The 15,842-nt window shown below is 36.7% G+C and overlaps 1 protein-coding gene across 1 annotated transcript in view; it reads right to left on the bottom strand.

The window, feature by feature from the left end:
* The window catches only part of ARP7 (actin-related protein 7), a 209,005-nt gene that overhangs the window by 81,766 nt on the left and 111,397 nt on the right, over positions 1–15,842 (bottom strand). Inside the window, exon 5 of the mRNA XM_089797591.1 lies at positions 13,874–14,057. Coding sequence (XP_089653717.1) covers positions 13,874–14,057 — 184 coding nt within the window. The remainder of the gene's footprint in view (positions 1–13,873; positions 14,058–15,842) is intronic.

Here is a 15,842-nt window from a genome sequence, read left to right as displayed (position 1 = left end):
TCTCTTTAAGATTTCTTTTGATTCTTTGCATTTTAAAAAGTAAATCCATGTTTTCCTTAAGAAGTCATCTATGAACAAAATATAATACCAAAATCCTCCAAGAGAAGGAACAGACATAGGTACACATAAATTTGAATGAATTAGTTCTAATACATTATTTGTTTTTCTAGTGCTATCATGAAATGGACTTCTAGTGTTCTTACCCAGAACGCACCTTTTGCATATGCTTGAGTGGTCTTTATTTGGTTTAGGTAACCTAGTAACCATCTTCTCCATAGTTGATAAGGTTTTGAAATTTAGATGCCCTAATCTTCTGTGCCATATTTCATTTATGTCTGCAACTTCATGAATTAAGGCTTGAATAGGTCGACTAGATTCTGTATTCAATTCATACAAATATCCTTTTCTCTGACCAATCAACTTCGCTTTCTTGATTGAGGAGTTCTTTGCCCAAGTTATTACTTTGTCATCCACAAATGCAACATTATGCCCATCATCTTCTAGTATTGTAATTGAGTTTAGATTTCTTTCAATTCCAAGTACGTAGAGTACACCTTTGAGAAGAAGAGAATTCCCAGATTTTAGCTTCAAGTTGCAATTTCCAATTCCTTCGACAAAATGTGTAGAATTATCACCAATGGTGACTTCACCATTAACCTTTTTTGATAAAGAGTCTAGTACTTCTTTGTATCTCATTATGTGTCTAGAAGATCCACTATCAATTACCCATGCTTTACTTGAAATTTCATTTGATAGTGATGAGGAGAATACACGATTCTCATGATCATAGATATCTTCTTCTCTAGTAACATTTGTACAGTTTTCTTGTTGTTTAGAATTTTCAGAACAATTAGATTTGTAGTGTCCAAACTTTTCACATTTGAAACACTTTATTTTGGATAAATCTTTCTTGGGTTTTTCATTCTTTTGATTTCTCTTTTTCTTCTTGTCGTTATAGGAGTTTGTATTAAGAACATGAAGTTCTTCATCGTTTGTTTTCAATTTCCCTCCTTTCTTTAGTTTTCTAGATTCTTCTTGAAGACAATTGCTCTTAAGTCTGTTGAAGTCAAGAAGATTATCTCTAGCAATTATTCCTTGTGCAAAAGTCTCCTATGAATTTGGTAATCCATCTATATCCATTAGTGTCAATTCTGTGTCACTAATAATGGTTCCTATACTTGACAGTTCATCTCTAATGCTGGCAACCCTTAGGAAGTAAGAATTCATTGATTCTCCTTTCTTTATCTGAATGTTATTTAGTTGCCTTTTCAGTGCGAGAACCCTAGTTGCATTGTTGACCTCATATGCATTTCATAATGCTTTCATCATATCAAATGCAGTTTGATGTTTTGCAAGCATGGGTATGATATGATTTTTTACTCCATCTAAAATGATTTGAATGGTTTTTCTATTTCCTCTGCTCCAGATAGATTTATGAGGTTCAACTGGAGGTTGTTTGGATGCTCCATCAACAAATTGTTTTACATCATTCTCTTCAAGAATCATCATAATTCTTAATTTCCAGGCATCAAAGTGTTCTTTCCCATCAAACCTGTCCTCGAGTCTGATTGTGTATGCCATTGAAGATAGGAGATAGTTGCTAGATATATATGAAGTCTGATAACTGAAATTTGCAGAGCCTAGGTTCAACTATCAAAGCTCTAATACCATGTAAATATTTTGCTAATTGTTAATTCCTTGTAACTTTGACAAGATAAGTGTTCTGATTTTCAGATCAGTCTGATCTGCATGCATGAGCTCCCTTAAGTATTGGTCACTAGAACATATTGTCCCCGTCTAAACAGATCAGCATCTTCCTTGTGGCTTTTATAAGCCTTCTTATTTACTAATGTGGTTGGTTAGTTACTAACCATTAGTAACTCTTGGAATGGGCACCAATCTTGAGGAAACAATTATGTTGTTAAGTAGGCCAACCTAGAGAGGGACATGTCCATTCAATGAACATGGCCCTTGAGTTAGGTATAAGGGAGGGCTAGATTGTAAATTAGAAGACACACCGAAATCTATAAGTCTACTCTTCTAGCAATCTGCCCAAATAGAATCATCTATAGGAGTGTAAACATTTGCAGAAGATCCCTGAAAATAACATGGTATCAAAGCCAAACTGCAAATGTGAGAAAATTAGTATTTTATGGAGCAATGAGAAAACTAAGAATTATGACAGGAATGTAACATTGAGAAATAGTGCAGAGGGTCCGGGTCATCTTAGCACCGCTTGCCAAAGACCAGGAAACAAGCCAGTATTTCTATTTATTGACAATGCTTTTAGAGCAAAACATTTGCAAGAGTTTTTCCCAAAACGCTTGATAGGTCTTCTGAGTCGCAACAGAATAGTTGTCACAACTCGAAATCTGGGTGTGATTGATATGCTCAAAGACGTCAGCCTCGCACGTCATCAACATATTGTGGATACTCTACCCGATCAAGAGGCTATCAAAATTTTGCTGAAAGACGATCTATCTAATATAGTTGACAAGGAAACAGACAGCATCAAAGAAACCCTACAGATTTGCGCTAGGATTCCGTTAGTCCTAGAAATTGTAGGCGCTCGGCTTAGCAAGCAGAACTTCATTGTGGAGAGATGTACACAAATAATTGAAGCTTTAAAGACTGGAAGGGATGTCGTTGAAGAAAATTTGAGCAAACGTTTTTTTTTTAAATTTTATGTATAATGATTTGGAAGCATTGACACAAGAAGCATTTTAGCTATTTGTTGTTTCTTTGGTAGCTGGAATCGTCACGATGTGGAGTGCATTGTCAGTGCCGACGAGGTGACACATCTGGAAGAGGTGGCATTGTTCAAGATGTCTAACAATGGCAACGTCATCATTCTCAATATCTTCAGAGCAAAAGGGCAGAGTATGTTTGAATCCAATAGAATAATAGATATGCAATCCTGGATCGATGTTATACACAAGAATCAAAGGCTTGACCAAATTAGAGGCGTTTGGCTTAGTAGAGAAGAGTCTAAAGCTGTGTATGAACTTGATGAGAATCACATTCTCTCAATGAAAAAGTCATTAAGAGTTATGGCCTTGGGGAAAAGGATAAACGTGTCACGATCAGGCCGAAAGACGCCAATATTCAAAGAACTGAGATTCCTCCAACTAGATGGAGAAAACTCTTTTTCATGGCAAGTGGATTTGGAGTCCCTTGAACGGTTAGCTGTGTTCCATGGCCCTGTATTTAAGGATGATGTGACTTTGTATTGGTTGCCCAATAGGATACGAGTAATAAAAGCCACTTCCCAGTGTGACGAGTCTGCAAATTTGCAAGAGTCCATGCCTGCCAACATCATCCTAAATTCTTCCTTGGAGGAATTGGATTTAAAAGAAATGAGAACTCTCCAAATATTGCCCGAGAGGCTTGATCACTTAACTGGTCTCAAGGTTTTTATATTGGATGAATGGGATAGAATGCAGGAGCTGCCAGAACAGGTATGTGGACTTCATTCATTATGTAAATTGAGCATCTTTGGCGCCAATTCGTTGCAGAATCTGCCAGAATCATTATGAGGATTTATTTCCAGATTAGCATTTGAAGATTCTGAACCATAGAGGAATTTCTATGATTGTTCGCTCTGATTCGAAGTGGAATGCTTATTTGAAAGTCTGATTAAATAGATTTAAAGGGCTTATAAGTTTCCTCATCTGCATGTTGAGGATTGCAAGGAGAGGTGTACAAGCCATAGCTGTCGGATACATAAGAAGCTCAGTAACATTTCTCTTTCAATGACTTGATTGAGTATCTTTATCTGTCTAGTGCTGAAATGTATAAACAACCCTGCAGATCTGAGTCTTCGCCTGACAGCCCTGTCAACATATACAAGCTGAAATGTGTGGCAGACTAGTGGTCACAACACCTGACTGCAGAAGCTATAAGAAATAAAATAATCAACACCTGACAATAAGATGATAATATGAGAATATTTGTGCTAGAACCAATAGTAGACGGGGAATACTGATTGGCGTAAAACATGAATTACTGTGAGTAATATCACATCCAGTGCACAGACGAGTTCTCAAATAAAATCTTGCACTGTTTAAGGGTATGGTTCATTCATTACATAAGTAATAAAAAGGAAATTACTTAAAGATTATTGGTTAAAGGAAGAGACCAGTTAATGAAAGATTAATTGAGAGTTATGAACTCTTATAACAATAGTCATACAAGCTAGTGGAAATGTTAAGCTGATTAGAAAACATTACTAAGATTTGTCAAACAACACTCAATCAATGGTCGTGCGCATCCAGTAGTGTTCAACGTGCAAAATCAACAAAACATAACTAGATTAAGAGGATGATTGAAGATAAGTGGTAATGCAAATCATGAATTGACATACTGGGTTGATTGATGAATTCCATTCTGTGATCAGTAGTATATGGAATTGTTTGTCAGTTCTTGGATATGGAGACATTTGGAGAATTTACAATGAATAAGCCAAATGCCGCTCTACTGAAAGAATAAGTTTGATCCACTATAAAAGGGAACCTTGGAATAAGAACAAATGATTCTATCATCTTAGACAAACTCGATTATTTTGTTTGAGAGGGAGTTCATCAATGAAGATAACTTGTGGATAGAATCACTAATGAGATGCACATGGATAAAGATTACATCATGAGACTACAGATCATTAAGATAAACATTTTACTCAAGGCACTTCTGATCTTCCCTCAAGTCCAAGAGGGAGTGTTAATGATTGTGGACATAGAAAAGATGCATCCTATATAATCTTATAACTATTCAAATTATTAGAAAGAAGGGAGGAAAGTGACATCATGTTGTGACACTAAGATCATGGATACTAGCATGGTATGCCTTCATGAAAAAAGGAGAAGCTAAATGATTTGCAAAGGTGAATCTTGACTCAGAGGGAGTAGACCATGCTTTATTGATCCCCGAGTAATAAAGAATTTGTAGCAGAGAATCATAAGTATCATCTTATAAGAAGGTTATATGTCAAGGAGAGTACCTAGAAGATCAAGTTGACTCCCTAGGATCTAGGTTATACAAACTCAGACTGAGTGTACCATGTCAAGATGGTGTATAATCATAAAGTACAAAAGCTTTTATCAAGGTCATGATGGAAAGATAAGTATCTATTGTACTTGAGCTCTTCTTTTACTTTGTCTATAATATCTTTCATTTGTATTTTTTTTATATAAGAAGAGTATATGCCTTGATTTTTCTTTTCTGAAGAATGTTCTTGTAGGAAAGAATTTTGGATTCAAAGGGAGTCTAACATCTCATCAAGGCAACCTTGAATAAGGAGCTCAGAAGATTTGATATCCAATAGGAGTATTGAAAATCTGAAGTGAGCAACCATCTGATGGGCCTACCTTTATAAACATCATGGTGTCGAAACATTTTTCAGCAAACAGTCTTGCAGCATCAATTTGCAATAACAAAAAAGAATCTTCTAGCACGAATTTGCTGTGATAGCAAATGATCTTATGGTGTTTTAAATCAGTAGAGGATCTTGAATAGATTCAAGATTGTGTTGTGAAAGAGACATTTCGATGTCTATGAATCACAACTTGGATAAAGAGAGAATTTAATTATTCTCTAGACTTTATCCTTAAGTACTGGAAATTAGAAAGCAGGTATTCTTATCAAACCTCTCTGAGAGTGATCATCTCAGGAAAGAACCAAGTATGATTGAATTGTTTTGTATTCTTATAATAATTTATATTATTGTTAGGATATTGATTGTTATGGGGCTTCACCATTTGTGTTTGTTGTTTACGAGGTGACGATCTCTGAAATAATGAACACTTGTATAAAGACATTATAAGAGGTGACGATCTCTAAGATAATGTTCTGACCAATAGAGAACTACTAGCAGATTTGGATGAATTTAAGATCATGTTGTGATGGAGGCATTTCTATGTCTATGAATCACAACTTGGACAAAGGAAGAATTTAATTATTCTCCAGATTTTATCCAGTGTACTCGCAGATCTTAATTCAGAATTATATTGCGCGCCTATGAGTCACAACGTGGATAAAGGAAGAATTTAATTATTCTCTGGATTTTATCCTGTGTAAGGCATTCTAGTAATGGATTGCTGGTAGAATCTAGATCTTGGACGAAATCAAGATCATGTTATGATAGTGACATTTCTAAAACTCCACACGTCACAACTCGGGTAAAGGGAGAATTTAACCATTCTCTAGTCTTTATCACAAGCTCAGGTAATACTTCATATCACAAGCCTTGTCAAACACCCTGTGTTACAAGCCTAGGTGATTTGATAGTTTGTATTATGAACGATGCTTAGTGATTTGATCACAAGCTTAGGTGATAACTTATATTACAAGATTTGTAATATGATGTGTTTTCAGGTATCATTTGTATAATGATATATCATGCTTGAAATTCAGAAAGGAATAGAGTGTATATCTATGCTTAGTATTCTCTATTGATGTTGCTATTCTCTATTGATGTTGCTAGATATGTCTCTATCACTTATCTTATCAAGTTAAGAGGGAGTGTTAATTCCTTGTAACTTTGACAAGTGTTCTGATTTTCAGATCAGTTTGATCTGGATGCATGAGTTCCCTTAAGTATTGGTCACTAGAACATATTGTCCCCTCTAGACAGATCGGCATCTTCCTTGTGGCTTTTATAAGCCTTCTTATTTACTAATGTGGTTGGTTAGTTACTAAACATTAGTAACTCTTGGAATGGGCACCAATCTTGAGAAAACAATTATGTTGTTAAGTAGGCCAACCTGTCCATTCACTGGACATGTCCATTCAATGAACATACCCCTTGAGTTAGGTATAAGAGAGGGCTAAATTGCAGATTAGAAGACACACCGAAATCTATAAGTCTGCTCTTCTACCAATCTGCCCAAATAGAATCATCTATAGGAGTGTAAACATTTGCAAAAGGTCCCTGAAAATAACACTAATTTTGTGCTTTTAATCAAACTTCTAAACAATTCTTTGTTGGTGAATAATGAACTTCTTAAACTTTGATGTATGGAGGAATGATCAACCTTTGTTTAGATCTGAAATAGTTGTATCTCTGCAATATATATTTGCTGGATATTGTTGCTCAAGAGAGCAGACTGAAATGTAATTGTGTGTTCTCTAAACTACAACAATAACCTCCCTAAATATCATCACTAAAGGGCATGTCTCTCAAAGGGACATGTCCCTTCCTAAGTTGGCATTTATAATCTCTCTTGAAGTAGGCGATTTGCAAGATAAATCATTTTAATTACTAACACAAACAATGTGTTAGATTGGTAATGATTATCCGAACAACTCCTTAAGAAGACGTCGGCTCACAAGAGGAGTATATAACCTAATGCCATACGTATGATATTTAAGGTAAGAAGATCAAGTGCAGTCTGCACATTCAGACCTGTAGATTATCGGGTTACATACTTAACACAAAAGATCATGAAAAAGTTATTCTAAGACATAAACACTAGTAACAGTTTCAAGAATCGTTACTAAGAACTAGTCCTATGAAACTGAAAAGAATTAAAGCATTGAAATGAAAATCATGAAACTCTCGAAGAGTTTCCTGCAACAATATCCCCTAAGCCTTCGATATTTATAGCACAAACTGTTACAATTCCTTTAGCCACTTCAACTTCCCTCACCCTTGAATGATACTTTAAGTATTTGTTGACATAGAATCTGATGTCTTCATAGTTAGGGACAGTAGTAACTTGTAACTTAGTTCTCCACCTAGCCAATTCCTTTCAACATCTATGACTTCCCTCCAGAACAACCATGTCCACATCTTTGAGGCCTCTCAATACTAAATGTAGGTTGCTAAGTCGGTCTAGTACCTCTATGTCACCCTCTAGAACTTTTTATATCTTCTCTAATAGCAGCTTGTCATATTGCTTCTTCACCTCTTCCATCTTATTGAACTTCTCAAATTCATCAGTTAGGTCTACATCTAGAGAATTGAAGTCGCTCTTAATGTCAACCAGGCGGTGGAAAAACTTATCAAGGGTTTGGTTGAGGCAACTAATGAAATCATTGTACAACAGGAGCTTCCATTCAGTGGAGTATAACCATGAAGGCTTGATTTCTGCGGGATTACATGCTATCCTCTCGATTTCCAATATTGTGGGCTTCAATTCTAGCATGCAAAGAGAACATACCAGGTACATTGCTCCTCTCTTGTTTTCTGCAAGTCCAGGACTAGGGTTAGCCTTTTATTACTAATGCTTATATATAAACTCGTAAGAGAGGTAATGCATGCAATACTCTAATCTTGCATTCGCTCTATCCATTGTACTAAAGCTTGAATCTTAATAAATTTCATCTTTGAATTGATCAAGGCATTTTGTATCCTGAATGGCTAGGGAAGGAGTGTAAGTTGGACCTTGAGAGAGCTTATGACAAAGGTGGCTAATTCTTTATAGGGCTGAACCTATCTAAGAAGCCCTTGTAGCTCATGTTTTTTCAATTCTTGAGCTTTCTCAATCAGTACTTTAACATGGAGATTGCTACGATAAGCGAAGTATCTAGATTGGCAAGCCCCATATCAATGGGTGAAACATTATAATCAGCCTCTTTGATGAAATTTGTACTTGTGCTTCTGATGGACTCTACTAACTCTAGGATATGGTAACCTATCTTAGCATCTGCAACAACCCTAGCCATTGCTTTACCCCTTTTGGGCTTCTTTGAAATTTGAAAGAGCAGGGTGACAATGTCCACTTAGCCATTGCTCGAGGTGAACTTTCTTCTTTTCTTTTCTACCTCTTGAATCAAACAAACATGGGAAGTAAGAATAACTCTGATACTACCCTCCCTTGATGAAGATGGAAAAGTTATGGGAGTAGTAGGCCCTGGAGAGGAAGGGATCTCCATTATGGATGCAATTGTGGCATCCTGCATGATCTGTTGGTATACTACATTGGGGGCATCATCACCTTCTCTTTGTTCTGCAAGAGTAACCTCTTCATCAAGTTCACAAGCACTCTTAATGCCAACCCTATCTTAATCTGGTTGCTCTCCATCTTCCCCACTTTTGGTGTTCTCTTTAGTGTGCTCAATAGTTGAGTTTTCATTAGTCACCACGAGAGTATCAGGGGTCTCACCTTGATTAGAGGGACCAGCAGGTGTTTCCTCATTGGTATGTACAAACTTCTTCCTCCATTTTCCTTCCAACCAATCCATCCTTCTTTTGACTACAAGGGTTGTTCTATTTCCAAATCAAAGACCTCATATTTACTCCAATCTATTTTGGGAATGCCCTTATCCATAAACATTTAAAATTCAAGATCAATAATAATATCCTCCTCCAATGCTTTGACAAAGATGTTCAAATTGACCCCGAAGGATCAAATATGATGCAGAGTGAGCCTACTAAAATTCCTTCTAAACATCTCCACTTCATCGACGTAATCTGCCCAAAAGTCTTCCAATGTAGGCTTGTGATGTAATTCCTGCCGCCATACAAGTGCATTCTAGCGAAATCCTTACTGTCAAACTAAGTTCTTCCAATAGAGGGGAGAGGTGATAGCTTTCCTGGATTTTCTCAATGCCTTTAGCAGCCATAGCAATGTTACAATAATAGAATGAAATAGAAACAGGGAAGCTGAAACACTTCTTCACCATATTAGAATATTTTACATTCACCACAACCATTTGGTGACAGAATGTTAAAAACACCAAAAAGTCGGAAGAGTATTTAGGAAATCACAAATGTTCTTTCTTAAAGCTCCCTATTCTCAAATAGGTAAATTCTCTGAATTGGGTAAACACACTACCAACGGGTTCCTAGGATAATCTCATGTAGGGTTTCCTTCCAATTCTTTAACCCACTTCATTAGGAAGAAGGCATTTACCAAGGAGAAATGGGGGTCACTCTTGTATATAGTGAGTTGGGGAAGTACTTTATAAATAGGAGCCCTGACAATTTGTATAGATTGTGGAGTAAAAACCTTCCCACATACTTTTATGATCGGTAATCAGATATGTTAATACAGAGGAAAAATAGAACTTTTTTTTTTGGTGAAAATCCTTCAATTGAGCATGGAGATGGGAACTTATAAGACCAGTTCAGTGAATATAGTTTTCCCACAAACCAATGGGATAAACATAAACATGCAAAATTCAAAGATTTCTTCAATCTAGTGGACATTTAGGACTTGCCTTTCTAGCTTGAGCCAGCCCTTAGTGACGTTGAAGCAAAAATCCTTGTGGTCCTCAAAATATTTATGTCCAACCTCGACGGAAAGTCTCTCCATTATGTGATCATAGGGGATGCCCAAGGTTTGTACAGTACTCTCGGAATTGATCTTTGCTATTGCTCTCCCATCAAAAGTTCTAATTTCCTAGTCAGTCGGATGATAATGTCCACACAGGTGGCTACTAGCTTAGGGCATTGCATGGATGAAGGAAAACCTCCTACATGTACTAGGCCACTTTGGATAAGTGGATATTCGTAGGAGTTATGACCTTTATTACCTTTATACTTCTCCACAAACTGATCGAAATCTCCCATACTCAATTTCAATATTCCTTACCTTGGCTAACTAACTCTAGATTGCAGTTTGCATGCTGAGAATGGAGTCGGAGAGAAAGCATACTGAAGGCGTTAAGGAATAATGCTTTAAAGTTCACCACCCAAAGATATATTAGCTTTGGTGTGACGTTCATTTAATGAATAATCATTCCAATTTGAATGTCGTGCAAATTTGTGTGCCAATCTCCAAATGTAAGGCGAAGGGACTAGCGTGGCAAAGGGAATGATGTCTACAATAGAACTACGACTAAGGCTTGGGACCTGGCAGTCGCTCGGTCACTCGCTAACCTAAACTGACAAATAGCAATCGAGGCTTATAGGCTTCTGAAAACCTATGACCGAGCGATTGGTAACACATGATGATGGGGAGTTCGTGGTTTAAAGAAATTGGTAACTTTGTGACTGATTGTAGAAGGTTCCATTAGACCGATAGTTAGAGACTAGACACGATCCACGACAGGTCTGGTGAGCCCACTTTATAACAAACACTCCTGAAGGAAGGGAAAAATTGAGCAATACTAATAGAATTCTAAGGTGAGCAGCAATGATTAATGAGGAAGGATTGAACATGCGTAGAACAACAATATGGGAAGGTCAGTCGATAACATTCCAATGTAAACTTATCAGATGGAGGGGATCAGGACAATATACAAAGAGACTACTTTGTACATGCTAGGCGAATTAAGATGATGAATCTGGATCAAATGTTTGGATGGAGCCGCCCCCCTAAGAATTAGCCTACACATATGAATGATTGGAGCCAGAGCATGAAGTCTTATTTCATTGAACATAGTCAACATCTCTTTGACAAGGCCAGCGACCTTTACAGTCACATCAAAACAAATCACTATTAGAAATGATACTCCAGTTAGGCAGTAAAATGACACATGTACTAAGCATCGATATTAATGAAGACCAGCCAGAAAACTCACCTCACACATACATAGTCTGCAAAAAATTTATCTAGGTTTTGTGTTCTCCAACATTTGATTTAAGCAATCACAAATGATGGAAGAGGCAAAGAAATAGGCAGGGATGGTAACAAATAATCAAACAAAGCATCAGTCTCATCGATACAAGAAAGTTACGATTCCATTAAAGATTCTAATATGGTTGCGATTATAATTCAGGACCTGACCCTTATAAATCTTCTAAGGTACTATAATACTGTCATATAGAGGCATTACAGTACTAAAGTATGGAAGTGAGAAAGAGACTAATCGATCTTATCAATTAAAATTAAGAATGGTCACACACAAATTAACAGCATGTTTATGAAGAGACACGTTAGTAATTAAGAGATTATAACGATTAAATATCTTATGAAGATAACTATTGAAGGCTAATCGATAATCCATAACTGACATGAAATAGTGCAACTATTATTAAGGAAAGAATATAATAATTAATAAACATAAGGTAAGTCCTTTGGAAGACTACTCACATTATAATTGTAAGATATACAAAGGCATTTATTTCCACTTCAGTAATTATGGATTGGAGTCCTTGTAGTATGAAATAAATGCAATCTGAAATCTTAATTGGGAATGTTCAAAAAAAATTAAGTTTGTTCTAATAGGGGACATTACACTTCAAGTCAATGCTACAAACCTAAAGCATTATGCGGATCAAAACAGTTTTCCATACAATTATAGCTCAAGGAAGTGAACGTACTCATGGACCACAACAAGAGCTTGTAATCTATGTCCCTATATCCTCCTATAATTCTAACACCATATTGGGATTCATTATTAATTCAATGGTAATTTCTGCCCTCGCCTTCTCTGTACCTCCTCACTTTTGATTAATGGCTTCGGCATCTTTCCATATTGTTGGCTTCAGCTCAGTTTTGGTTAATTATAGATTCATTACTGTGCAAAGAGTATGTAGAGCTACAACCAATGCTTATGCCATGCATCTTCCTGTTGTGAGCCAAATGGGAGTCTTAGAATAACATTAATGGGAATGTGGAAGGTAATGCTTGATGGTCACAAAGGACAAAATAGATTCTTGCAGTAGCTTAATCTCTTGGACCTGTTGCTGATAGTGATGTGTCCAGCAAAATGCATTTAAGGCTCATCTTCATCAAGAGCCCAAGCAAACTAGTGATAGATTTGCACCATTCTCCCCTCGCAGGATTGGTGTACCACCCGTATTTGTCGTTTGCAATGATTAATCTCAATCATTTGATAGTTGGCAGTGGCTATGAGACAGGTGACAGGGCATGTAACATGTTTGACGGAATTTCTCAAGAGATGTTACTATTTAAGAATATAGAAAACAAAATTTTATTTTGAATGGATTGCGAAGTATTTTCTAGAAGTTGTCGCTGGTTCTAAAAAGGAGCACATGAAGCACAACGGATCAATTGTTCAACAATACCATACTCCTCAATCCCCACAGAGGATGTTGGAAGCATTTGAGATGGAAGCTGAAGAATTTTCAATTGTGTAGAGAAGAAAGAAAAAGGTACCAGTCAAGAGAAGAAAGCGCGCAATAACGAAGAAGCAGCTGAAATGAAAAAGAGAACACAGGAAAAATAAATCACCAACAGCAATCAATAGTCAAGGGAGAGACATAGACTCCAGAATGGAGGTAAATCACAGCCCATGGACAGAGAAGGAACAGTGCTTAGATTAGGGAAAGACCAGAAAGAAGAAAGGAAATAGCAGTATCCTGTATGACTGTGAAGAGAAGTACGGGGGGTTGCAAGAAGTAAGAAAAGCCACCCTATAAGACAAGAGGTGTTTATGGAACAGGGAGAAGAGGGAGTTATCCAAAAGAATTGCATATTACAAAGGACAGAAGGTGCCATCGCAATGCCAACAGTCAAGATGCACGATTGACTTCAATGTTGGAGGAGGTGTGCAGGCATAGATGAGTGCACAGAGAATAACAGAGAGGAAGAGGGGCCATGAGAGCATGCCAAAATTATGATATGGTTTCTGATTTGATGAAAAACAAATTTTATTTCATTGTTACAATATTTATGTTAATTTAAAAGCAGAGAGTCTATGCACTAACGTTATAGGTTTTGAGTTTTGAGTGATATTGAATGCTGGAGAGGAGTACCTCTTGCATCAAGAGCTAAAATACTGGCATGTTCAAATAATTTTCAGTCACTGATTCAAGAACCTTGGGAATTCTATACAAGAATGATATTCACAAAAGAACGATGAAATATCCCATATCTTAATGTTCCCTGGAAGATTTGTTTTCATAATACCCAACATCTTGATCACGTTATAGTATTATAAAATTCAAAGAAGCATTTGCCAAACAAATTACTAAAACCTTAACTTTGAAATGCATTAAAATGAAAGATGACAATGAGAAACATACCAGACATTGTCACAGTGCCACCACAGAGTACAGTATTTTCTAGAAGTTGTCGCTGGTTCTCAAAAGGAGCACATGAAGCACAACGGATCAATTGTTCAACAATACCATACTCCTCAATTCCCAATAAGGATGGTTGAAACAAAACTTCACCTACAGTGTATCGTTCCTTGCCTATTGATATTACCTAGATAAACACAACATAAATATCCACACTATCAGGAGCCCTCCCACTTATTTATCACAAATCTATTCAGCATCAAAAAGTATTTTCTTCTACATATTTCATCATTGCTCTTTATATAACAATCACTAAATTAAACAACATCGAATTTTTAATTAAATCATATACTTTCAGTGCTGAAAGTACTAGTATTTCTATTACAAAGTAATTGGAAAATATTTGCATGTTATTAATAGAGACCGAAAGGTCATTATATACAAAAGAATGGAACGATGTTTCCATAGGAAATGATCGTAAAGAATAGAAACATTCTATTCTAACTGAAAGAAAGCTACAAAAGCTACAGCTAACTAAAGCTTACTAAATATATACAATAGATTATCATTAACTAATAATAGACAATTATCTATTATAGTAATACCCTCCCTCAATGGTTAATCTATCTATAACACCAAGGTATCCTTTGAATTTGACAAACTTATCAGGACCAAGAGGCTTGGTGAGAATATCTGCAATTTGATCTGTGGTAGGAACATATTGCAAAGCAACAAATCTATTGTCTCATCTTCAACCAGTTGTCGTATGTAGTGACAGTGAACATCCACATGCTTGGTTCGTTCATGGAAGACTGGATTTCAAGCCAACTTGATAATGCCTTCGTTATCAACAAATAGAGTAGTCAGTCATGTTGGTTACATCTGCATATCCCCAAGCATCTGACGAAGCCAAACAACTTCACATCCTGCCTTAACAGTCTCTCTATAGAGCAGAGAGAAACTACCTGTTGCTTCTTACTAGTCCATGTGACTACATCGGATCCCAACTGAACACATATCCAAAAGTTGACTTTTTATCATCAATAGAGCCTACCCAATTTGAATCCATGAGCCCACTGAGTCTAGAATTAGGATGTCGAGGGTACAGAAGTCCATAATCTAAAGTGCCCTTCACATAATGAAGCACACGCTTTGTGGCCATCCAATGAACAGCCTTAGGAGCTGTCATAAAGCATGAGATATAGCTGACTGCGAAGCTGATATCAGGCCTACTAGCAGATAGATAGATAAGGCTACCTACTAGTTGCATGTATGTAGTATCATCAACAAAAGAAGAATCAAAATTTGTGGATAACATAAAACCTTTCTCCATAGGTGCAGATGCAGGCTTGCAATCCTGCATACGGAATTTGTCTAACAGAGCCCAAGCATATTTAGACTAAGAGATGAATATATCGGAACACTGTTGCCAAACTTCAACACCTAGGCAATAATGCACGAGCTCACGGTCAGTCATATCAAAAGACTGGCATAAATTATGTTTGATTCTCTAAATCAAAGATGTTGGGCTGCCAATGATGATCAAATCATCCACATAAATAACCAGAAGGATGATGTCACTGTCAGTAGTCTTGATGTACAAATTTGAGTTTGAAGAACTCCTCTGAAAGCCTTAATCACTAAGGTTCTTATCAATTTTTATTGACCATGCCTGAGGGGACTGCTTCAAGCCATAGAGAGCTTTTACCAATCTGAGAACCTAATGGTCTTTACCAACAACCTTGAAACCCGGAGTTTGCATCATCTAGACTTCATCATGGAGATCACCATTCAAGAAAGTACTCTTGATGTCCATCTAATGGACCTTCCAGCCAAATTGTGCTGCCATGGCTAGGACTAATCTGATGGTGCTCACCTTTGCAATAGGAGCAAAGGTCTTCTCATAATCAATGATTTGATGCTAAGAAAAGCCTTTCGCAACCAAATGAGCTTTGTAATTATTCAAAGTACC

The sequence above is a fragment of the Cupressus sempervirens genome, chromosome 8, assembly GCF_028749045.1.
Source record: "Cupressus sempervirens isolate cs-2001-9-10 chromosome 8, ASM2874904v1, whole genome shotgun sequence".
NCBI classification, from domain to species: Eukaryota; Viridiplantae; Streptophyta; class Pinopsida; order Cupressales; family Cupressaceae; genus Cupressus; species Cupressus sempervirens.
The sequence above is the reverse complement of the archived record's forward strand: the minus strand, read 5'-3'. Positions and strand labels throughout refer to the sequence as shown.